The sequence below is a fragment of the Eschrichtius robustus genome, chromosome 19 (assembly GCF_028021215.1).
Source record: "Eschrichtius robustus isolate mEscRob2 chromosome 19, mEscRob2.pri, whole genome shotgun sequence".
In the NCBI taxonomy this organism is placed as follows: Eukaryota; Metazoa; Chordata; class Mammalia; order Artiodactyla; family Eschrichtiidae; genus Eschrichtius; species Eschrichtius robustus.
In genome coordinates, this window is record NC_090842.1 from 62829894 (window position 1) to 62853990 (window position 24097).

General features: G+C 54.9%; 1 protein-coding gene across 1 annotated transcript; it reads left to right on the forward strand.

Annotated features, from left to right (window-relative positions):
• Nucleotides 1–791: 791 nt before the first annotated feature.
• Nucleotides 792–20896, forward strand: KASH5 (KASH domain containing 5). The gene is made up of 19 exons (XM_068528860.1): nt 792–834; nt 3963–4073; nt 4502–4688; nt 5167–5231; nt 6411–6477; nt 6740–6901; nt 7149–7266; nt 7604–7654; nt 12373–12450; nt 12702–12758; nt 13006–13065; nt 14070–14134; nt 14298–14385; nt 14688–14810; nt 16939–16997; nt 18836–18881; nt 20347–20411; nt 20499–20615; nt 20725–20896. Exons 1-19 carry the CDS (start codon nt 792–794, stop codon nt 20894–20896), a joined length of 1734 nt encoding a protein of 577 aa, XP_068384961.1.
• The last annotated feature ends 3201 nt before the right edge of the window (nt 20897–24097 follow it).

Here is a 24097-nt window from a genome sequence, read left to right on the forward strand (position 1 = left end):
AGGAGGGGACATGGGAGCTGAGACAGGAAGGGCCAGTGAAGAGGATGTCCCAGGCAGAGACCCGGAGGTGGGAAGAGCTGGCTCAGTTTGGGGAACAGCACACGGTTCAGAGTTGCTGGAGCAGCAAGTGGGATTTGGGGTAGGGGAGACAGGTGGGATCAGGCCATGCAGGGCCTTCGATATCAAGTCCAAGGTCTAGGCTTTGTCCACTGGGTGCTTGGGAGCTGTGGAAAAACATTGAGCAGGGGAGGGGCAGGTCAGCTCTGGGGCCCTGTGAGGATGGATTGGAGCGGGAGACTGGAGTCAGGAGGCTGGGTCGGAGGCTGGGCCAAGGGCCCAGGGGGAGAGGCTGAGGCCTGACCTGGGGCCATAGGGAAGGAGAGGAGGGGTCAGGGGAGAGTCACTGGGCAGGAGGGACAGGGCTGGGGAACTTGACAAACTGCAGGGAGGAGGGATGGCAGGAAGGAGTGACCCTACCCCCTTTGATCTCCACCACCCACTCCTTGGGCCCCCCATTTTCCCAGCTCACACCTCCAGTCCATAAAACAGGTCTGAGTGGGAGCTGCACTGGTCCAGGCAGGGGTAGGCAAACTGGTTCTGAGAATCCAGAGCGGCCCGGGGCACAGGTGGGGCAGGGCAGGTCTCCATCCGCGGGTGGCTGGTCTGAGGAGGCCATTCCCCTGTTTGTCCTTCCAGGATCTCTTGAAGAAGCTGGTCCCTTTTCGGTCCCTCCCAGTGATGGGGGGGAGCTGTTAGTTTCGCCAGCAGCTGCAGAGCAGCGGGGGTGGCCCATGGACCTGCCAGAGAGCCAGGCGGGCGGCCCCGCTGCCGAAAGTAAGTGGCTGGGTCCCTGTTTGTCCTGTGGGAGGATGAAGAGGGAGGAGTGGGTGAATGGGGCGCCAGGCTGTGACTCGGGGACTTGGGAGAGGTGGCCTGGGGTGGCTGAGCCTCCACCTCAAGGCAGGGTGGGTGGCAGGGAGGGATCCTTGATTAAGTGCCTGCTGTGTGCCCACCTGCCTGGACACCTTATCTCATTTGCTCTGGGGAGGCCAGACTGCGAGAGTAGAAGCCTCTGCATGCGCTGTGCCCCTGCCTGGAGCACCCTCTCCAGTGACCCACAGGCTACCCTCACTTCATTCAGATCTCTGCTTTCTGTAAAGCAGCTGCCCTGTCGCACTCTCTCCCCTTTCCTGCTTTACTTCTCTTCATAGCACTGACCTCTATTTGCCTGTCCGTTTAGACTCTGTCTCCCCCACTAGAACATGAGCTCCACAGGGCAGCCTCGGTTTTACTCACTCTGGTATTCCCAGTCCCTAGAGCCGCACTGGTCAACATGCGAGCTGTATATGTAATTTAAAATTTTGTTAGTAGCCACATTGAAAGAAAAAGAATAAAAGAAACAGACAAAATGAGTGGCAATAATAGATCTTATTTAACCCCATATATCCAAAACAGTATCCTTTCAGCATACAACAATATAAAAATGTGTTGGAGTCATTCTCTTTTTTTCATACTAAGTCTTCAAAATCTGGTGTGTACTTTACACTAATAGAGCATCTCAATTTACACTCACTGCAGTTCAGGTCTCAAGAACCACTGTGGCCAGCGGCTGCCCTGTTGGTCACGCTGCACTGGAGCAATGCCTGGCATGTAATAGGAACCCAATTGCTAAGTCCTTGAATAATTGGATGGATGCAGACCAAATGGGTGTGAAAGCGGCTTCGGGAGGAAGATGCTGGGTTGCCCGTTCTGAAACTCATCTACTAAGTGAGAGAGCCCGAGGGAGACTCCCACCCTAGAGGAGAGGCAAGACCCCTTTCTTAGAGGCTCCTAGCAGGCCTGGACTCTGGCCTCAGGAGGCTCTCCAGATAAGAAGGTAGGAGGCAGACACCGGGGTTCGGGAAGCTAGGGCAGGCTGACCAAGGGACCAACATCTAAACACCTAAACTTCATCTGCACCAGCAGAGGGCGTGCGGCCACCGAGGAACCCGTGGCCAAAGGCTGAGCCAGCTTTGGGAGGCTCCCGAAGGAAAGGGAGGAACACACCCAGGAGGGATGGAGACCGAGGAAGGCAGAGGGGGGAAAGAGAGAGACAGTGGAGGAGGGAGAGAGAAGGCTCAGGGAACGGAGAGTCGCTGAGTTGTGGGGAAAGAAGCACAGAGACAGGGAAGAAAATGGGAGCGGTGGACATGGAGACAAGCAGGCGGGACTCAGGGGACAGAGAGATGGGGAGGAGGATGGAGAGAAAGAGCCAGAGAGAAAAAACTAGAAAAGGGACAGGAAAGAGACAGAGGTAGAGACACTGAGGAAGGAAATGAAGGAAAGAAAACAGGAGAGAAGCAGAGTGACATCTTCCTGAGGGGCCCCGGGAGGCAGAGTGTCACATCTGCGCTGTAGATACATGCAGATCCTCAGATCCCACGACATCTGGAGCCAGCCAGTCCTGGGTGACCTCAGGGTCCTCCTCCATAACATGGGGGCACAGTGAGAGGAGGTGTCTCCCCTAACTATACATTCCCGCTCCCCTTCCCTAGAAGCATGAGTTCAAACCCAAGGGGACAAATCTTAGCTCACTACAAAGAACCCTTGAAGAGTCAGAGGGATGAGAAAGGGCACTCATATGTTGAACATGTGACCTTGGGCAAGTTTCTAACTTGTCTGTGCCTAAGTATCCTTATCTTTAAAGTGGGGCTAATAATAGCAGCCACCATGGTTCGTGTAAGATGCTCAGAGGGGGCCTGGCTCCTATTAAAGGCTGAATAAATGTTCAGTTTTATTATTGAGCTTCCACCATGTGCCAGGCCCTCTGCCAGGGCCTTTCCAGATTTTATCTCATCTCTTCTCCAGGAGCGAAGTAACCACCCCCCACCACCCATTTTCCGGAGGAAGAAACTGAGGCTCCAAGAGCCTGAGTCCCTTGCCCAGATTGCCCCCTGAGTCTGTCAGACCTTGCAGCCTGTGCTCGGCCCTCTGCTATACCCAGCTGTCCAGGGGAAGGGCAGGGAGCCTCGCAGGTCACTTCCAGCCCTGGGAAAGAGGCTGGGCTGGCCCAGTGGGTCCTGGGGTAGAGAACATATAGGCTCCTTCTATATCTTGGAGCATTTGTTGAGTGCCTGTTATGTGTGGGCACAGTGGATACAGCAGTGGACAAACAGACCCCAGGATATTCACATTGTGCAGAGGCAGGGGAGAGGGGGTGCTCTTCAAATACACAGACCTAGCCCTCCCAGCCCTGGGGAGGGGCGATCACTCTATCCACCCATTTTACCGGTGGGGAAACTGCGGCTCCAAAAGGAGAAAAGACTTGCCCACAGTCTTGAAGCTGGACTCTGAGCTCCTAACTGCTCCCCCACCCACCCACCCTGCCTGGATTGCCTCATCCCCCTTCGTTTCAGGCCCCAGGCCGTGGGCACTGATGATGCCAGCCTCAGGGATGTGGGAAGGAGAGAGACCCAGCCCCGAGGCGGGCTGGGAGACCGGAGATGCTGCCGGGAGGGATCGATCCAGGCTGCCCGCGCGATATCGGATTGTTCCTGCCTCCTGGGCCCACCTTCACCCTCGGCTTCTCCCAGAATCCTCTCTTCTTTGCCCTCCTCCACCCTTAGCCCCCTCTGAGCCGAGCCTGGGAAGCAGGGGAAGAGAGGAGGAAAGGCTGTACTCAGAGTATTTGTTCAGTATCTGGGCTCCTGAGCCGATTGAACACAAAGGATTCAACAGCAGGGGCACTTCCTGGCCTGAAAGATGGGGCCCACATTCCCAGGTCGGGGGATGGGGGAGGTGACTGAAAGACCCTCACATTGCGGCCCCCACCCAAAGCTTCCTGCGGTTCCCCACCAGCCCAAACTCCAGGCAGCTTGAAATGAATTCCTTCCCCTCTGCAGGAGCCAGGACCTGGGGTCACCCCTCTTTGCTCTTCATCATCCCCCGTCCTCATAGGTGGGCTGGCTCTCTTGTCTCCTCAGTGTACCTCTGGGACCAGCCAGAGGAGGGGAGCCTGGGGACGGGGACGCTGCTCAGCTTAGAGGAACAAATACTCAACTCCACGTTTGAAGCTTGTGACCCCCAGAGGACAGGTCAGAGAATCAAGGAATTATAAGGGATGGGGATGGGGGGCTGGGAACTGGGGAGCCATAGCGAGAGGGATGGGCTAGGGTGAAGTGGATGATTGTGGGAAGCTTCAGGAAGGAAATGGATAAGGGGATGTAGGCCTTTCAGGACAAGGACGGTGAGGGGAGGAAACTTGGGGAACGTTAACAGAGGAGGGTGGGGCTTTGGGGCCTGGGAGAGGGAGGAAGGGCAGCCACTGTGGGCCTGGTGGGGCACAGCTGGTCCTCTTCGGTGTACCTTCTGAGGTGGGGATGACTGGGCCCCCTTGCCCAAGGGCCATGGTGCAGGGGTGCCACCAGCCCAGCCAGTGGTCCCACTTCAAAGCCATCGCCTGTCCCCATCCCCCACCCCTCACCTGCCCCAGACTCCCTCTCACAGCCTGCTTTATCCCCAGGCACTGTGGCTGTGACCCATGTACTAGCCTACCTGGAGGCTGTGACGGGACGGGGCCCCCAGGATGCACGCCTCCAAACACTGGCCTGCAGCCTGGACCCCAATGGGGAGGGCCCTCAGGCCACTGTGGACTTGGACACCTTCCTGGTCATCATGCGGGACTGGATTGCTGCCTGTCAGCTGGATGGGTGGGTCCCCGCACCTCCACCCTCCCCCAAGAAACCCTTCCTAAGATCTAACCTCATACCTGCTTACTGCAGCCAGCACCCTTTGGGCACAGGGACCTGCTGTGGTTGGAAGGAAGCTGAGGAGGAGAGAAAAGTAGAGATAGGGTTGGGGGAGGGGGGGGTCTGCGGACAAAGTGCCTGAGATGGGAAGGCAGAGGGAGTCTGGGGGCAGAAATAAAATGGGCTGGAAGGAGGAGAAGGGCGATGTTAAGGGGCTGACAGAGGCCTGTCCCCATCCCTCCTCCAAACCCAGTCCTTGCCCCTCCTGCTTTTCCATCTGGCCCCGGATGCTTGCCATCTGGCCTCACCTTCCTCCCCACGGTGCTCACTCTCACCTGACCTGTCCTCTCCTCCCACCGCCCGCAATCCCCCTGCCAGTGGCTGGTCAGGATTGGGCGGGTTGTTGCAGGGAGCTCTAAGCCTCATCCCTTTGATACAGGGGATTAGAGCTGGAAGAGGAGACCGCCTTTGAGGGAGCCCTGACCTCCCAGCAACTGCCATCTGGTGAGATTGTTATATATAGAATGAAGCAGGCAGGCCCAGGGTCAGACAGTGTGGGGAACTTCCCACCCAGGGGCAGAGCAGGGGATGGGGCAGGACTCCAGAGACCTTTGCTCTAAACTGGAGCTGCGAGTTTGGCTTTCTAGGCGCCTCCACGACATGACTGCCTCCCAGCTGCCCTGAGCTTTGGGGTTTGTTTGTTTGTTTTTTTCCTCACGGGTTCTTTCCAACCCCTCCTGACACCAGCCCTGTTACAGAGGCCCCTCCCACCTCTCATCATCATCTCCATCACCATCATCAAGCCGGCCCCTCCCTGTACTCTAGTCCCTGCATTCACGGTCCCTCTGGTCTTGTTGCCGGCACTGCCCCGCTCCGGCCTGGCCTCAGCTCAGGCTATTTCTCAGCCTAAACTTTCCGTGTCTTCCCTCATCCTTCACACCTGATAGGGAAGCCCTGGTGGGGAAGGCCTGGGATGCTGCAGGCTAAGGTCCCTTTCTGTCCAGCTCCCTCAGCACAGATCTGCAGTCCTCCCCTGCAGAAATCTGATTATCTGACTCATTACCTGCCCTGCTGTTTGGTTGGCTGGTTTGCTCACCATTCTACCCCAAAGTCTTCACACATAGGAGGTGCTCCATAAAAAAGTGTTCATGTTCTATTTCTCCAGGCTTATAAAAACAAAACAAAAGTCAAAAAATAGAGCTTTCTTGATATTCTCTTGAACCTCCTCCAGCCGGGCTGTGAGCAGGAAAGGGACAGGTCAGCTCCCGGGGAGGAGAGGCTGGAGGCCAGGAGTCCGGGGAGGAGGCTGTGGTGAGGATCCAGGGGGAGAAGGTGAGGCCTGAGGCAGGAGGAGTGAGGGAGCCAGGACAGCCCAGGGGCTGGGTGGGTGAGTGGGAGAACTGGGAGGACAGACAAGTTTGGGGCAGTTGAGGTGCTGCCCAGTGTTGGGCATGATGAATGTGGGGCGGTTGGGGGCTATGGGGAGATCCAGCCTGAGCTCAAGGTACCCATGAGCAAGAGGCTTTCTGGATGGTGGGTATAATTGCAGCCCCAGGAGCAGATGGGATCACCCAGAGTGAATCTGAGGATGGAGGCCAAAGGAAGACCAAGGCCGGAATCCTGGAGCAATCCATCATCTCAGGCCACCTGGGAGCCCACCACCCTCTGTCTGTCTCCCTCCAGGACGCTCAGAAGCTGAGGATCCAGCCAACCTGGAGAGCTTCGGAGGCGAAGACCCCAGACCTGAGCTGTACCTACCCTCATCCCCTCCCTGCCCTCCCCCTGCCCATGCCCTCCAGCCTGCCTAGGGCCCAGGGCCTGGCCTAGGGCTTGGGGCCCTTTGGGAAGTGGGTGAGGGACACAGGCTGTGCTAATAGCTCAGGGAGAGTGGGGCAGTCTCCTATTTCTCTTTCTCTAGAAGAGCCGCATCTCCCCGCCACCTACACCTACCCCGACCTGGGGAAAGGAGGCCAGGGCTGTGGGCAGTGACCCTGGACCTTCCCTGCCCCCAGGCCCGCCACAGCCGACCTGCTGAGCAGCCTGGAGGACTTGGAGCTCAGCAACCGCCGGCTGGCCGGGGAGAACGCCAAACTGCAGCGCAGTGTGGAGACAGCCGAGGAGGGTTCCCTGCGCCTTGGGGAGGAGATTTTGGCTTTGCGCAAGCAGCTCCGCAGGTGGGCCCGGCCCCACCCACCCTCCTGCACACCCCCGTGTCCCACCTGCCCACAGGCACAGGCTCACTCCCACTTTCTTAGTATTTTAGGTAGAAGCTGGGTCTCTGTCCCCCCACACTCAGTCTCTTTCCCTCCTTTTCTCTCTGGGTATCTGTCTGGGATTCCTCTGTTGCTCTGAGTGGATCTACATCCATGATCTCTACATTCCTCTCTCCCATGTGGCCCACCTGCCCCCGCCCCCACTCAGTACCCAACAGGCTCTGCAGTTTGCCAAGGCCGTGGATGAGGAACTGGAGGACCTGAAGACTCTGGCCAAGAGCCTGGAGGAACAGAATCGCGGCCTTCTGGCCCAAGCCCGGCAGACGGTGGGTTTCTGGCAAGGGGCACAAAGGTGCACTCTTCTTCCTACTATCTTGGAGTCTGAGCAACAGAGACTGACTATGGAGTGGGAAAGGGCAGAGGTCACCCGGGCTTCCTCCCTCAGTCCAGGCCCTGCTCCCCAGACTTTGGGTCCGGATCTACTTGCCACCCCTCTCATGACAAAGGGGACAGCAGCAGTCATCAGGGCTCCCCAGACGCATTCCCCCGGCCCTGCTCCTCAATGACCCAGGCCCAAGTTGCGTGCCCAGGGGTGGAAAAAGGGTAATTTGGGGGCAAGGAGGCCTGAAAAGAAGGCTTTGTTCTCTCTCTGGGCTCGGTCAGGAAAAGGAGCAGCAGCAGCTGGCGGCTGAGATAGAGAGTCTGCAGGAGGAGGTGAGCTGCGGCCCAGTGCCCACCCCACCCCTTCCCCAGTCCTCAGGACCTTCCTGCCCTACCCACTGCTGCCCCAAGCACCCCCAGCCGCCTACAACAAACACCCTTCAGTCTGGTGAGGGAGACCTCAGAAGCCCAATAATGTGTGCATGTCCCTGAAGATCACATGGCTGCATGTGAGGACTGCCACAGTCGGTAAGAGGGTGGGACGTGGGGCGGACTCCTGGTTACGTTGAGGCTGCCTATGTAAGCATGGGCCAGTCTGCCCCTCTCTGTGCCTCAGTGTCCTCACCTACGAGAAAGGGCAAAATAATGGAATCTCCCTGGTTGGATTGTGTGAGATTTAAACAAGAGGATGCTAGGTACAAGGCAGGACACATGGAAAGAGCTCACAAAAAGATAGCTAGTGTTGTTCATATTTTTTATGGTGGAAAGAACACAGGCCTTAAAGTCAGCCCTGATTCAAATCCCGTCTCTGGGACTTCCCTGGCGGTCCAGTGGTTAGGACTCCGAGCTTCCACTGCAGGGGGCACGGGTTCGATCCCTGGTTGGGGAACTAAGATCCTGCATGCTGCACAGCACGGCCAAAAAAAAAAAAAAATCCCATCTCTGCCACTTACACAACAGACAACCTTTAGGCGTGTGACGTGCCCTTTCTGAGCCATAGTTTTATTATCTAAGAACAGGAGAGAAGGGTATCTGTTTGTTAGGATTGTTGTGGGGATTAAATGGCCACTTTTAGCCCAGAGCCTAGCACATAGCATGAAGAGGCCCAGTCCAACCTCAGGGCTGATTCAAGCCCCATTCTGAGACAGAAAACATCGTCTTAGTTAATTCTGGGTCCACCTACTCCTTTTAGGTGGAAATAAAGCCCCCACAGAAGGTGGCATCTAAGTTGCTGGAGATCCACGCAGCATCTCAGTGCTCCTCAATCAATGTCTGTTCTCTCTGCTGGTCACAAGACTGATGTTCATTGTCCCATCTGGTCCTTAGCCTTAATCACCACTGCACGCTGGCATCCACTGGGGGGCTGACGTTGCCTTCTGGTCTCTGGATGTACTGTCCTCACTGCATCTGCTGGTGGTAGCCCTCGTCGGAACCCCACAACCCACAAATGCCACTGGGGTTCCTCCACACCCTTCTAGGGGCACAGAGGAGGTTTAGCTGCTTTCCTGTGACTTTGTGTCTATAGGGGCCTCACTGGGCCTTCTGTGCCTCAGCTCCTCACACAGACATCTCTGTTCTATTTTTCACACACATTGCTGCTTCACAGACTGAGCTGGGAAACACCTCTCTCAGATTCCCAGACGTTCCAGAGGTTCTGTGGTTCAACTGCATCCATCCTGTCCAGCCGTCTAACCTGGGGCTTGGGACTGGCCTCAGGGCCCATTTTCACTCTGTTGTTCTCTTCTTTGACTCTCCCTGAACTCCTACCCCAGCGCTGAGGATCTCTGCCCAGTCCAGGCAGTAATACTCATTCTGCTTGATCCTCCCAAATCTCTTTGTCCTATGTCTGTATTACGGCTTTTACACGTAAACCAAAAAATTTTCCACTATCATTCCCTGGCTCTTCCATGAAAATTCCCTCTGTTGGGGCAATGGGAATCTCGCTGCAGGATGGCTGCCATGGTGTGAAGCATGGGGTGCAGACAGGATGTGACTGTTTCTTCCAGAACATCTCTTTTATTGGGGTATAGTTGTTTTACAACGTTGTGTTGGTTTCTACTGTACAACAAAGTGCCGCGGAGTTCCCTGTGCTATACAGCAGGTTCTCACTAGTTATCTATTTTATACACATTAGTGTATATATGTCAATCCCAATCTCCCAATTCATCCCACCCCCTCCCCCAAAACATCTCTTTTTAAGAACAAGGAGAAACTTTCCCTGAAGCCCCATGACAGGACCTCCCTCTCATATCTCACTGGCTAAAGTGACATCAAATGATTATAGCCAAACCACTCCCTGGCATGGATAACACAGCCACCGATAGGTCTGGGATACTTTCAGCTCTGAAGAAGAAAGCACCGAAGAAATGGTCGCTTCAATCTGAAGGACACTAATTAACTTAACAAGAGGTTTTGAAGGTTCTGGGCTGGTTTGCAGCTTTTTGACTTGTTTGTCTGTCTGTGGCCTCGGGATCACAGATGGCTGCAACAGCTCCAGACCTCGCGTTCTCACTCAAAGCAGGACAAAGAGGGGCAAATGCTCCTCTCATGGCTCTCTCTCTTCATCAGAAGGAAACATTTTTCCAGGAGCACCTCCACTCCACCCCCACACCAGCAGACCCCTCTCACAGCTCACTGGATCACGTGACAAGAGAGGCTGGGATAATATCTGACCTTCCTCAGCCTCTGGAGTGGGAGGCAAACGAGTGAGAGGGGGTGAGAATGGCTGCTGGGTTAGCTAATCAGCTGGGTGTCTGTCCTGAATCTGCTGAGATTTCCATCTTGATTCACCTCCAGAGCTGCGGCTGGGACCCACCTGCCCGCATGGAGAGTGGACCCCCAAGGAAAGCAAGAGAGGGAATAAGCAGGGTGAATGGCAGCCTGCGGTCTCTGCCTCCTCCTGGCCCAGAAGGCCTGTGCCAGGTCAAGTGCCTTGAGCAGCGCCTGGGACATCCTAGGCGCTCGATAAACAAGCTATTCTTGGTTCCCTTCCCCCACCTTTCCCTTCTCAGCAGCTGCCTACAGACCATCTATAGATCAAGTTCTCAAGTTACAGTAGAATAATGCTGGAGTAAGGGACACTCAGCTTTCCTACAAGAACCTACAGAGCAGGGCTCAGGTTACTGCAGAAGAAGGCAGGAGCGGCTGAGTAACCAGGTTCCCTGCCGAGTGGCCCAGGATCCAGCCTGTAAATCCTGACCAGGTGGACAGATGTTGACACAGCATTCCTGGCCCGTCCTTCCTCTGCCCTTCACCTGGCAGCCCAGGCCCGCTGAGCCTGAGAGGGGGAGAAGGCAGCTGATGGAGGACCTGGAGCTGAGCCAGGCTGGAGTGAAGGGGGGAGCTGGCCTTGGTATCCCCAGGGGCGCCGGGAGGAGGGGTGTGGCCAAGGGAAGTCGACTGCCTCCGTGCTCCGAAATGCTTTCCCCAGTGACTGCCTCATGTCAAAGCTCAGCGCAACTTGCTAGGTTTTTGGTGCCTGGAAGCTCTAGACTGGAATTTGGTCCGTTTTGTTCTCAAGTCCCATTTTGTGGCTGGCGTGGGCTGCCCTCTCCCAGCCCCTTTGTTTTCGCAGATAACTCTCTTTACCCTTGAGGACTCAGACCCAGTACAGCCTCCTTGCAAACCCTGGGCTCCCACAAGGCCCAGGGCCCTAGGCCCACCTCATGTATTATCCTCTGCTTCTGTGTCGGTCTCCACCTCCAGTGATGAGCAACTTGAGATGAGGGCCGAAGCTCATTCCCCATTCTCATCCAGGGCTGCATCTGGCTCAGAGGAGTCTGGGAGTTAAAAGTGCAGGATTTGGAATCAGATTTGGGTTTGAGTCCACTTACTCTCCACGTGACCTTGGCCAAGTTTCTTGGCCATGCCAATCCTTAATTTCTTCTGTAAAACTGGGCATGATGACAGTGTAAAAATTAATAATTGGGACAGCCAGACTTTACATTCTTCCTGAATGGCACAGTAAAATGCATATAGCAGTATCCATGAAATCTTCCTTCCAAAAATTAAACAGGAGTCTGGACAAGGCCCTGGATCTACCCATCAGTTTATAGGAAATAATGAGGGGGGGGGGGAGCATGGTAAACGTCCTGCACAGGGAACAAGAACACAGTAAACCAAATCCGAACGCACCAATTCTACAGGACAAATGACCTGGTTTCTTCTACAAATGAAGGACCCGAAAAAGTGCCAGGACTGGGGAGGTGGGGGATCACTGTCAGATGAAAAGAAATGGGACATTTCAACCAAAAGCCGTGGTGGACCTTGTTTGGATCCTCATTCAAAGAAACTAAGCATGAAAAGACATTTGTGAGAAAACCGAAACCAAAAAAGAGCACTGGGTGTGCGATGATACTAAAGAATTATTATTAATTTTGTTATGAGTGATCATTGTATTGTGGTTTTACTACAGGAAAAGTCCTCAAGTAGGAAATACAAATGCTGGAGTAGTTACAGGTGAAATAATATGATGCCTGGGGTTTACTTTAAAATACTCTGGTTAAACAAAACAAACAAAATATTTGAAAAATATAGAAGAAATAAACAGGGAGAATGTATATAATTATTGAAATTGGGTGATGGATAATGGGGGTTCATCATACTGTTTTTTTGGGGGGGACTGTGCCCTGCAGCTTGTGGGATCTTAGTTCCCCAACCAGGGATTGAACCCAGGCCCTCAGCAGTGAAAGTGCGGAGTCTTCACCATGGACTGCCAGGGAATTCCCATCTTTATCTTTAAAATAGGGCATAAGAAATAAGCTAACACTGGCAAGGTGCTCAATAACTATTAGCAATAATTATTAGCTCATTTAATCCTCATAGCCACCCCATGCATCCTATCTTATCTCCATTTTTGCAGCTCTATTTTGATGTTTCATCTGCAAATCAAAGCTGAGATCCCATAGGATGGTTGGAAGGATTAAATGGGCTAAAAGATAGACAGTGCTGAGCATGAGGCCCGATGCACATCAAGTGCTCAGCAAATGTCAGCTATGAATATTAACATGGCCATTTGCTGAAGTGAATGTGACCAGGGTCCCTTCTTTCAGAACGGGAAGCTGCTGGCCGAGCGGGATGGAGTGAAGAGGAGGAGTGAGGAGCTGGCCACGGAGAAAGATGCTTTGAAGGTGCCACCCCTCCCTAGCACCTTGACAACTTCCTACCACCCCGAGGCCATTTTTACAATCACCAGTTTCAGCCCCTGTGGTCTGGTGAGATCAGGGACTTCAATCCAGCCTTCAGGTTCCCAGGGGCAGTGGGCAACTCAGCTGAAACCCCCCTCGGTGTAGCTGATGTCCAAAGACATGAAGGGAGGTTGAGGAGAGGGGCTCGGGAGAGTGGGCGGGCCAGACAGATGGACGGGCGACTTCCTTGGCAGCGGCAGCTCTACGAGTGTGAACGCCTCATTTGCCAGCGAGACGCCATCCTCTCCGAGGTGAGGGGGCTGGGGGGAAACATTTGCCTTCTGTGTGTCTCCTGCCCCGAGTCTGCAAAGGGAAGTCCTGCTTGGCTCTAATCCTTGGATAATTAGCCAGGAGAGATCAGAGTGGTTCCCGGGAAACTGGTGCTCTCCCTCAGGCCCTAGCTCTTCCCCCAAGCCCACCCCGGCTGTCCCCCCAACACCCAGCCTCAGCGTCTTCGGGGGGCTGGGCCCAGACTCAGTCAGCTTTGGGCTTTCCCAGCGTACTCACCACGCGGAGAGTCTGGCCGAGACCTTGGAGGAGTACAGAACCACAACCCAGGTAACCCACTGGCCTGGCCCCACTCTCCCCACTTCTCTTTTGCCATCTCTGGGATTTGCTGCCTCCTCCTGTCTCTGTTGATCTTTTTCCAAGTCTCCACGTCTTGTTTCTCCCATCGCTACTGTTTGACTGTGTGTCTCTCTCCCTCTCTGTCTCTCTCTGCCTTTTCACTTTTCCTCTGTTCCTTCCTTTCTCTCTTTCTCTCTCTCTCTCTCTGTATCTCCATCTCCTATCCACGTTCTTTTTTTTTTTTTTAATATTTACTTATTTATTTACTTGGCTATGTCGGGTCTTAGTTGCGGCACGCGGGCTCTTTGTTGCGGTGCACGGGCTTCTCTAGTTGCGGCGCGCCGGCTTCTCTCTAGTTGTGGTGCATGGGCTCCAGAGTGCGCAGGATCAGTAGCTGTGGCGCACGGGTTTAGTTGCCCCGTGGCAGGTGGGATCTTAGTTCCCCAACGAGGGATCGAACCCACGTCCCCTGCATTGGAAGGCAGATTCTTAACCAATGTACCACCAGGGAAATCCCTCCCATCCACTTTCATTCTCTGTGGGTGACTTCTCACCACATCTCCCCTCCTCCTATTTCTGTATCTCTGCTGGGCTTGTTTAGATTCTTGTCTCTGCCTCTCTCTGGGTCTAGTCCCTCTGTCTCCTGAGGCGACTCCTCTCTCTGTCCCTTGTCTTCAGAGTCTCTTGCACCTCGTGTGTCTCTTGCCTCTCTGTGAATCTGTTTCTGAGTCTCTCGTTTTTCCATGTGTTTCCATCTCTGCCTTCCTTTTCTTAATTTTCCTGACTGATAGGTTACCTCCTGGGTTCCTGTTGCTCTTTGCCTCTCTTTGGCTTCCTAAGTTTCTGTCACTGTTTCTTCCCCTTCTCCCTTGGCAATATGTGTCTGGAGGAGCCCAAAGAAGTCACAGGAGTGGAACTGACCTTGGAAGAGGAGCCCAGGCATGGGGGGTGGGGAAAAACGGAGACCCAGGGGTCCCCCATTCCTTCCTTTGCAGGAACTGAGGCTGGAAATCTCACACCTGGAGGAGCAGCTGAGTCAGACCCATGAGGGGCTGGATGAGTGAGTGGAATGGCGGGGGTGGAGGAGGCAGGAGGGGAGCCCCAGGACAGGGACCCCTGGCCTCCAGCCCCAAGGTGGGCAGGGCAGCAACCCCAGCATAGGCTGACTGACAGGTGGTGGGCAGGCATGGAGGCAGCCTTCCCCGTCCTGACTGTGTGGACAGGCTACCCGAAGGGGCTCAGGTGAGGAGAGTGGACTGGACCAAGCTGCCACCACCATCGCTGGCTGTGGAGATCCAGGCCATTCGGCAGGTGGGCCTGACACCCCCAGAACACCCTAACCTACCACCAGCGGCAACTCTGACCCAGCCCTCTCGCCCCACCCCGGTTCCCCCAGGACCATCTCAGTCCTTAACTTCATCCCTAACCCAGTCCTTGGTCTGGGCACCAAATCCCTCCCGGGTGCTGCCCCCACTGACTCCCCAGCCCAGCCTCACACCACCTCCCTTCCGCCTCCCATCCTCACGCCTCAGCCCATCTCCATCCCACCCCTGACCTGTCTTCTGCCTTAATCTGACTCTCCCTGGCCTCAGAAACAACTTCTTCTCTCCCAGAAACAAGAAGTGGCAGCCGCCGATCTCTCCAACCCTTTGTGTGGCGTGTGGCAGTGGGAGGAGGTCATCAATGAGACCAATGAGGAAGCTGAGTTTCCACCTGAAGCCCCAACTGGGGGGCAGGTGAGCACAGGAGGGGCTCTGAGACCACCGGATCCAGGGGCCGGGAGAGGGGCCTGGGACACCATGTGCCTTCACTGTTCCCCATCTCATAGACAGATGTTGACTGAGGGCCTGCTGGGTGTTGGCCAAGGAGCCCCTGGCCAGACAGGACACCACCTCTGCCCTCTAGGGACTGGCCTGCTGGTGTGGGAGACAAAAGTAGACAAAGCAACACGCAAACTGCATGGTGGTGGTTGTTGTCCTTATTTCAAATACACTGTCAGGAATCTCCTTAGTTTAAATGGTGCTACAGCGGGAAGGGAGTAAGTGAATTGTTCTTCCTGACACCATAAAGGTACATTAAGCATTTACCTTTTGAATATGTCACCTTTAAGAAAAACTTAACAAGCCCGCTGTGTAATCTTGAATTCAACAATAGCCATTGTTTTATGACTTCCGTAATTACCTGAACAATATTTCAAACGTTGTTTGAAACAATGAAGACAACTCATCTTCAGTGTTCACAGCTGAAAAGTGAGATTTTAAGCTGTTAGTGCCAGAAGAATTCCTTTTTTTTAAGGAAATATTGCTAACAGCTCTGTAAACAACGCTGTATTGTCTTGAAAATTATACTGCTTCAAAGCTGTTCATCATCCTTAAAGGACAAACTCGTTTCTCTGTTCACTTTTTCCCTGAGTTGAGAGAAGCTTCTGTTTCTCTTTGACACCAGCGCTCCTGTTGGATTCCTCGCTGACCTCTCCCACTGCCTCTGCGAGGTTTAGGCACCCTCATCCCTCATCCTGTTACTCATGGGAAACTGAGGCTCAGAGGGAGGTCACACAGCTTGTGGGGGGCAGAGCCGCGCTCCTCGGGGGACGTGTAAGTTAGAGAGAGCTTCTGCTGAGAGCGGTCCGTTGCCTTCTGGAGGGGAAGACTGACCCGGGCCTCCGGGTGCTGCCTGCGCTGGCTCCTGGGGATACAGAGCAGAATCATTCAGGGCCTGGATCCTCTAGCGCTCAAGGCCTGGTAGAGATCATGCAATCAGGCCATCCCAGTGCAGGATGATCCCTGTGCTAGAGGTGGCGGTGGGCCCTGTAGGAGTCTAGAGAAGAGAGTTTCCATGTCGGGTAGGCGACTGAAGGAGATATCACAGGGAAACTGACACGAGTTTATTTTGAAGAAAGAAAGAGAGAAGATAAGTGGTGTGAGAAAGGAGAGGTCTTCCAGGCAGTGGGAATAGTAAGTGCAAGGATGTGGGAGCGTGAAACCCCATAACATGTTTGGGGAGCAGAGGGCAGTTGGGGGTGACTAGTGAGAGATGAGGTCTGGCTGGATAATGAAAGGAATTCCCTGTCAGTGAAGGTGAGAGGTTGTGCTTTTCTCCATCAAGCCACAGGAAGGCTGAGGGTAGGGAGGGGCAGGTCAGCTCTGGATGTAGAAAGACCCCTCTGGGGCCACATGGGGACTGACTGGAGGCTGATAGCCTGGGAGGCCAGGGAGGAGGCTGGGGCAGTGGTCCAGAGGTAGAGGGTGAAGGTTGAGCCAGACCAGGGCCTTGGGATGGAGAAAAAGGGACAGGCAGAGAGAATTGGGGCAGGGAGACAGAGCTGCCGACCCGCTGACAGCGGGGTTGAGGGCGCTGGATTCCGGGAAGGGAGTAGACAGAAAGACACTGAACTTAGCTTGCAACCCTCTGAGGTAAACACCCTGAGGGATAGGGGGGTGCTTCTCGGGGGCAGTGGGTGCACAAGGCTGGAGCTCAGGGATGTATTTAGAAAAGTGTCGAGTTGGTGGTTGAGACCACAGGCAAGGATGGATGTCTCCAGAGAAAATGGAGGGGGACCTGGGTCCCCAAGACTGGGAACTTGGGAGGAGAAGGGTGTTGGAAGGGAAACGCTGAGCCTCTTCGGGTCCCAGATGAGTGTGAGAGGCTTGTAGGAGTGTGAGAGGTGCAGGGGGACCTGAACGCCTGGGTCCTGAAGGAGAAAGGGGCTTGCTGGAACAACTGTCCTGTTTCTGGCTTCTGCTCCTGGAGGGATGATAGAGCCATCCTCAAGGGGGGCCCAAGAGGAGGGCGGGTCTTAGAAGCAGGTGGTGAATTCTTGGCAGGTGTTGCAGCCTGGGAGACCTAAGCTTTTCTTTCCCACAGAGAAACTTCCAGGGAGAGCCTGCGTACCCTCATGAAGGAAGGAAGGAGCGATCAATGTGGTAAGAAGATTGGTCCTCCCTGAGCCATCCCTCTGCCCCGAGGTGATGCCAACTCTCAGACAGCTAGAGTATAAGGCCTGGGAGAGCCCTGAGGGAGCGCATCACTCATTCCCTCGTTCATTCATGCTGAGGCCACCCTGGGCCTGTGGACCAGGATGAGTGAGACCCAGCCCTGCCCTCAGACCCTGATAGTTCCAGGAGGACATCCAGCACCCAGCCCCACCTGGGGGGAAATACTTTTGGAGGAGGCCCTGCTTGGGGTCCTTTAGGAGAGGTATTCGTATAGGAGGCCCTTAGACAAGAAGACAGTTGTCAGGCAGATGGGACAGCTCAGTCACTAAGTCACTGTCACTGAACACACCTCTCCCAAGGCCTCCAGGGAGCTCTGGGATGAATGAGACCCCGACTGTGCCCCAGGAGAGCAGCCAGACAGTTGGGAGATCACCAGGGGCTCTGGAATCAGACAGCCTGGGTTCAAATCCCAGCTCGGTTACTTTGTGATGGATGGAGTGAGCCCCTGGGGTGATGGGGTGGAGTGAGCCCCTGCCCTGTGATTGTTACCGACTGTTACGAGGCTCATGTGCAGCCTCCGAGGATAGAGAAAGCACTAGATGTCTGGGCCCACCCTCCTCCATGGGGCCTCTGCCTTCCTGTGGTTCCTCTCTCTCCCCCCTCCCCTCTTGCAGGCTCCCGGCTGCGGCAACTAATGAGGCTGCCTGCCACGGTCTCTAATTGGACTTGTCTGGGAAAGCTGAGATTGGGCAGGATGGGGGCCCTGGAGCTGTGACCTCCCCCTGCGTCACCAGGGAATGGAAGAGGGGGCTGAGCAGCAGCGGAGACAAGGGCTGGCGTAGGGGCTGGACTTCCGAGTTTCCGGGGTGGGGGGTGGTGCGGTGGGCAGGGGCAGTATGATCCACAGATTGGGAAGCTGGGAGTGAGGGAAGTGGTGAATCCTCTGACCCCTAGACGTGACCAGGGGTGAGAGCTTGGACCTTGAGAGAGGGGCTGGGGGTCCCTGAATAGAAGTCCCAGAGGATCAGACAGCTGTTTGTCTGACTGGGGCAGAGGCTGGGGCCCACGAGCCTGGATTGGATGGGAGTTGAGGAAACAGCTGTATCCTGAGGGTGTTTGGCCTGAAGCTGGTAGCTAAGGCTGGAAGGTTGGATCCCTGATCCCCAGCGAAGGTGGTGGCAGGTGGTGTGGACCTCTGGGTCTCCAAGGGACGTCAGGGCTGGCCAGCTTGAGGCCTGAGCCCCCAGAGAGGCATTTCAGGGGCTCAGACAGCTGTGACCGTAGGAGGCGCAGAGGCTGGAGCTTGCACACTTAAGAGAAATGATTTGGGATGGGGGCAGGGCCCACACAGTTGGGTTCTGGAGTCAGGGGAGTCTGAGCTGGAGTCCCAGTTCTCAAAGAAGACCCAGTGAGACTGAGACTGACTGAAAATGGCGCAACCCACCAGGCAGGAAGCTGGGCCAGGGAGTGGGGTCCCGGAGAGATCTGAGTGTCTGGTGTTTTGGGTGCGAGAGAACCAGAAGCCTCTGATCGGCTGGGGGATCAGCTGGGAAAGTAGCAGCTGAGAAAGCCAATGAGGTGGAGAGGCCCCCGACCCTGTAGGAGTCACATACTCTGGAGAATTTGGTGAAAAATTCCCCTGAAAAAATACAGATGCTGAGACCTACTCGCAACGGTTTGCTTGTGGGGCTCCAGGATATCCTCCAGGTCTCTCCAGGGTGCCCATCCATGTTAAGAGCCCTCCTTTAAAGGTTCTGCCACACAGCGGGCGAATGGGAACCAGGCAGGGGAGACAGATGCTTGCAGCAACTTTCTTGTCGCCCCAGGTTGCCCAGAAGAGAGACAGAAGAGGAAGCAGAGATCCAGGTCACGGTAGGCAGTCCCCAGCACCATCCACTGCAGGCCCTCAGATGAGGCTGCTGTAGTCACAGCTCCTCCCCAGCCCCTGCCCACACCCCCAAGCAGACAGAAAAATAGTTTGGCCAAGAGATAACAATGCCCTCGCTGCAGCTAATGAGAGCAGACGGTACTGTAGAGGGAGGCTGCAGGCCAGTGGGCGGCCAGAATGTTCCCAGGGGACCCCCCCAAGCACACGTACAGGGCTGCAGCTGCTACACCACAGACGTGGCTACACCCCCGGGTTGCAAACATGCACACGCACAAGCGCCCACACTCTCAGGAAGGGCCGGACCCTCCCCGGCCAGCCCCAGAACTCCCTGTCACAGCTGCCCTGCCCGGTACCACCCACACCAGCTCCTCTGCTCCTCAAAGTGGCAGGTGACAATCCTGATTCTTAGGCAAGGGAAGGGAGGGAAGGAAATTTGGCGAGGTCAGAAGCCTGCAGTCCTCAGATAAGAACCGTGAGCCCCAAAGGTGTGCCAGCCTCCGTTCCAGGCACCTGGGACCCTTCAGGGTCCACACCGTCCAACATGGTCTCTCTAAGCAGCCTGACCCCAAGCCCACTTCTTTCCCACCACACCACGCTCCCTTCCATGGAGACTGGGGCCTCACCTCAGTTTCCTCGCGGCTCTCAGGGTGAGGATAAGTGTTAAGGATCAGGTTGTAAAGTGCCTGGCACAGAGCAGACACACAGGAGGTGACGGTGGTGAAGATAGTGGCTGGGGTTGGTGTTCCTGGAACTCTTTATTTATTATTGTATTGTTATTACCATATCATCATCTACAGAGCAAAGGCATGGGTGGGAAAGCCTGAGATCTGCAGAGGGGACGCCCTTTCAGAAAGACACGGGGGATGAGGTGGGAAAGTGAGTCAGGAGGAATATTTGGGGCTTTAATCTTAAAGCGCCTGCTGGGCCTGGCGCAGGGCAGGAAGATGGACCCAAAGAGTATCCACGGTGGACTAGGCCCAGCCCAGGGCTGGGCTCCTCAAGAAGATGGGGTCTCTGCCCTCAGGGAGCCTGGATACTTCCAGAATCAGACGGAAGATGGAAATAATAATGTTGAGTAGCTCACGCAGTTATTGCGCGCTCACTGTCTGCCAGGCACTGTTCTGAGCCCGCCTCCTGATTTTTTGGTTTTTGCCCACATTCACTCATTCAGTCTCCACTTCAGCCCTGTGGGGTGGGTGCCGTCATCATCCCCATCCAGCACGTGGAGAAAGTGGGGCCTTGAGAGATGGGGTGACGTGCCAAGGGACACATAGCAGGAAACTGGCAGAGCTGGGAGCCCAACGCAGCAGTGTGTCTCCGGGAGGCTCACGCACTGAACCACAGTGTCCCACCCCCTTCCATGTGGTCGCTTGTGTCCAGCGGGCTGAACCGAGCACCACTCCCCATCCAGGACCCGGTGTCTCAAGTTTGTCTCCTTTGTCCTTCCAGGTGGATCTCCCCATCCCTCTGGGAGACTCACACCCTGGAGACATCCCAGGAAGCCCTCCCGAGAGGTAGCGGGACCCAAGGGCCTGGGGGGCGGACTTGGGGGCAGAGAAAAAGTCCAGCACTATCGCTCTGCCTTCCTTTCCCCCCAGCAGGCCCTCTGAGCCGGAGCTGCAGCAAGCCCTGGTGCCGGTGGTGAAGGAGCTGGTCCCAGTCAGGAGGCCAGTCTGGGGCCACCTCTGCCTGCGCCCCCTGCACCCCCAGCAGCTCAGGTGCACCCCAAGGCGCCTCCAGAGGGAGGGTGATGGTCAGACATCAGGGCACTGCCGGGATACCCTGGGCTCCCCTGGGCCCCCCAAGCACTGTGCTGCCTCCCCACAGAGTCACTCGCCACCCGCTGATCCCGGCGCCGGTCCTGGGCCTGCTGCTGCTGCTGCTGCTGCTGCTGCTGCTGCTGCTGCTGCTGCTGCTCTCGGTCCGGCTGCTGGGCCAGTCCCCGCCCCCCGCCTGGCCCCACCTCCAGCTCTGCTACCTCCAGCCGCCCCCGGTGTGAGGCACGCTTCCCGCCGCCTCAGAGCGAGCGGCGTCTAGTTCAGTGACTTACCTGGGGCTCTTTTTACTGTTAATCCCGTGGGTGTGCCGCTGTGATTCGGGATTATCCTATTGCCGGGACCCCGGATACAGTGCTCCAGGGTCCACAGCCCTGTATTGGGTTTTTATGTGAAGTCTCTTGGTTTTTTAACATTGGCAACTACATTTCTTAACAATAGCAAAACACAGCCAATAATGGATGAAGCACTAGGGGTTATATTTCCCTCACAAAACAAGTCTGGAGGAGGGCAGTTGAGGACCCACAGCTCAGTCTCCATAGCACCGGGACCAGCGTGCTGTGATTCTCTGTGACTCTCTTGGCCCTTCCCCTGTGCTCAGGAGATGGCAGGTGTTGTAGCTTCATACATCATATCTGCAGGGAGAAGGGGACACATCTCTTCCTTTTTATAAAGAAAAGCAATAGCCTTCCCAAAGCCAGCAGCAGACTCTGTCTCGTCGGCCAGAACTGTTTGGCATGACCACCCCTAGCTGCAAGGGCAACTCGGAGAGCAAGCATCTCTCCTGGCAGAAAGAGGGAGAACAAGATGTGGGCCAGGCACACACATAGATGTCACCAACGGCCAGCAGGAAAGGGTGTGCCATTTGTTCATTCAGCAAACACTTAGTGATCATCTATTTGCCATGGCTAGACCTTAGAAGACAGAAAAATAGACCCTCCAATGCCAGGCTGAGGAGCATTGATTTTTCTCCTGAGGCTGATGGGAGTTTGGGGGACATTTAATTACTTGTTTTTGGTTATTTACTTTGTAATTGAGGTATAACTTACATACAATGATAAATGGACAAATCTCAAGTATCAGCTGGATAAATTATTGCACATGTAAACATCCATGAAACCAAATCCCAGGTCAAGATATAGAACAGTTTCAGCACTGCAGAGGCTTCCTTGGGAGAGCTTTGAGCAAGGCAGGACAGTGATAGAGGTAGCTACAGGCTCTGTGAGAGCTCAGGAAAAGCACCTAACCCAGCCTGGGAGGTTAGAGATTTCTTCCCAAATAGGTAACATCTGCATTTAGTCTTAAAAGATGGGTAAGGTTGGTTATAGTAAACAGGGGTGGGGGAGGGTGTCCCAGGCAGAGGGAAAAAAGTGTGTGAAGACCAGGTGGTTGGAAAGCACCTCTGTGTGTAGAAAGCCATAAGCAGCACCATGTTGCTTGGATTTAAAAAAAAAAAAAAAAAGCCAGGGAAGGATTTGAGGCTTTAGAGTTGTGAGAAAAAAGATACGTAGACAAGAGCCCATTAAGGGTTTTGAACACCAGCTTGAACTCTACTGTCAAGTGCCCAAGAAAGGGCTGTGATCAGGGAAGGGGCAGAATCAACTCTGGGTGGGAAAGAGACCTTCTGAGCCTGTATAGAGGATGAATAATAATGGAGTGAGGCTGGAGGCTGGAGGTGGGGAGAAGGCTGGGGCCATGGTCCAGGTGAGAGAGCATGAGGCCTGAGCTGGGCTGGGTGCATGGATGGAAAAAAGGGCAGAGCAGAAAGAGGCAGAGCAGGAAGGACAGAGCCAGGACTGACAGGCTATGAAGGAGGATGAAGAGGGAAGGGGCAAGGACTGCACCTGCATCTGACCCAGTGACTGGTGGACAGTGGAGCCATTCCCAACATGGAGAACCCATGAGAAGGGGTGGGCTTGGGGGGGACACTCTGAGCTCATGTGGGGAGGAGTGAGTGTCTGGGTTCCAAGAAGTGGCTGGAGCCCTGAGCATTGGGCTTTCAGTCTGGAAATGGGGGTCTGGATGTTATTAGCTGTGATGGTGATTGAAGTGTGGGGATTGCTGAAATTTCCTGAGGAGAGGGGAGTAGAGTGAGAAGGGAAGGGGTTTGGGCACCATTTTGTGAAAAGCCTCAAATGCTAGGCAAGAGATTTGGGAGGAGGGACTTCCCTGGTGGTCCAGTGGTTAAGACTCCCCGCTCCCAACGCAGGGGAACCAGTTTCGATCCCTGGTCAGGAAACTAGATCTCGCATGCTGCAACGACGATTCCCGCAAATAAGACCCTGCGCAGCCTAATTAATTAATTAAAAAATAAAAAAAAAAGACGTGGGGAGGAAGTATAGGAAGAGCACAGGCCAAGACGGAGTTACCAGGCCCATCAGCAAACAGAGGATGAGGCTTCTCACAGGGTTGATGTGAGGCTGAAAGAGCCAATACAATGGTATGTGGAAGAGTGCCCAGCATATAGTAACTGCTCATAACATTTTAATTCTCTTTCTCCATGAGAGTAGTGGAATGGTCTAGACTTCTGAAGTTGCACAGATTTGGGTTCCAATTATCCTTCGCTAGCGCTGACAACTTGGGGAAATGATTCCTGACTTTCAGAGCCATGTTTCTTTGTAAAATTTGGCCAACTCCCCATAGTTGTAAGGAATAAATACAGTTAGTTATTCATTGTTTAGTATTTCTGAATAACAGGGAAACAGGCCACACCCCACAGCCTAAGGGCCAGTTAGGGCGCGGTCCGCCTCTCGGAAATGCAAATTACGGGAGAGCTTGCCGATCACCAAGCGCCAGCCCCGCCCCCTGTCCTCACGTCGACTCGCCCAGCTCCACTCTCTTCTCTAGACCAATCAGAGCGCAGTCCGTGCGAGCTGCGCCACGGGAGCTAGGTTCAGAAACCTCGCGGTCCAGTTAAGGGAGTGAGTTGCTATGGTCACCACTGAGGGGCGGGGCGGAAGGGCTCGCCGAGCCTCCAGAGAGAGAGAGAGAGAGAGAGAGCGAGGGAGAGGCAGATTCTGATTGGCTGCTTCCTTACTTCCTTCACCGGTGGGCCAGGTGTTTCCCCGCCTCCGTCCCGTTCCTCCAGGAGCCTAAAGCCTTTCTCCTTTCTCCTCTCCTCCCGCCCCGCCCAGGCGCCCCAATGGTCTCCCGGGAGGCGCGCAGTTAGAAAACCCTGAAGAAACTGCTGCAGGCTGCTGCAAGAGAGGCGGAAACCCTTTTCTGTTTTTTATTTTATTTTGGGGGGCTGCGGCCCCGTGGCTTTCGGGATCTTAGTTCCCTGACCGGGGATTGAACTCGCCCCAGCAGTGAACGCGCCGAGTCCTAACCACTGGATCACCAGGGAATTCCTGGAAACCCTTTTCTAATAATGTGTTTGGCTTCCAGAAGGGCGTACTTAAGTCTTCTAATGGTGTATCTGGTTT

Coding starts and splice junctions, on each gene's coding strand:
- KASH5 (XM_068528860.1), top strand. CDS start 792: ATGGACCTGCCAGAGAGCCAGGCGGGCGGCCCCGCTGCCGAAA. Junction 14,135..14,297: donor ACCCATGAGGGGCTGGATGA/GTGAGTGGAATG, acceptor CTGTGTGGACAG/GCTACCCGAAGGGGCTCAGG. Junction 20,616..20,724: donor CTGCACCCCCAGCAGCTCAG/GTGCACCCCAAG, acceptor GCCTCCCCACAG/AGTCACTCGCCACCCGCTGA.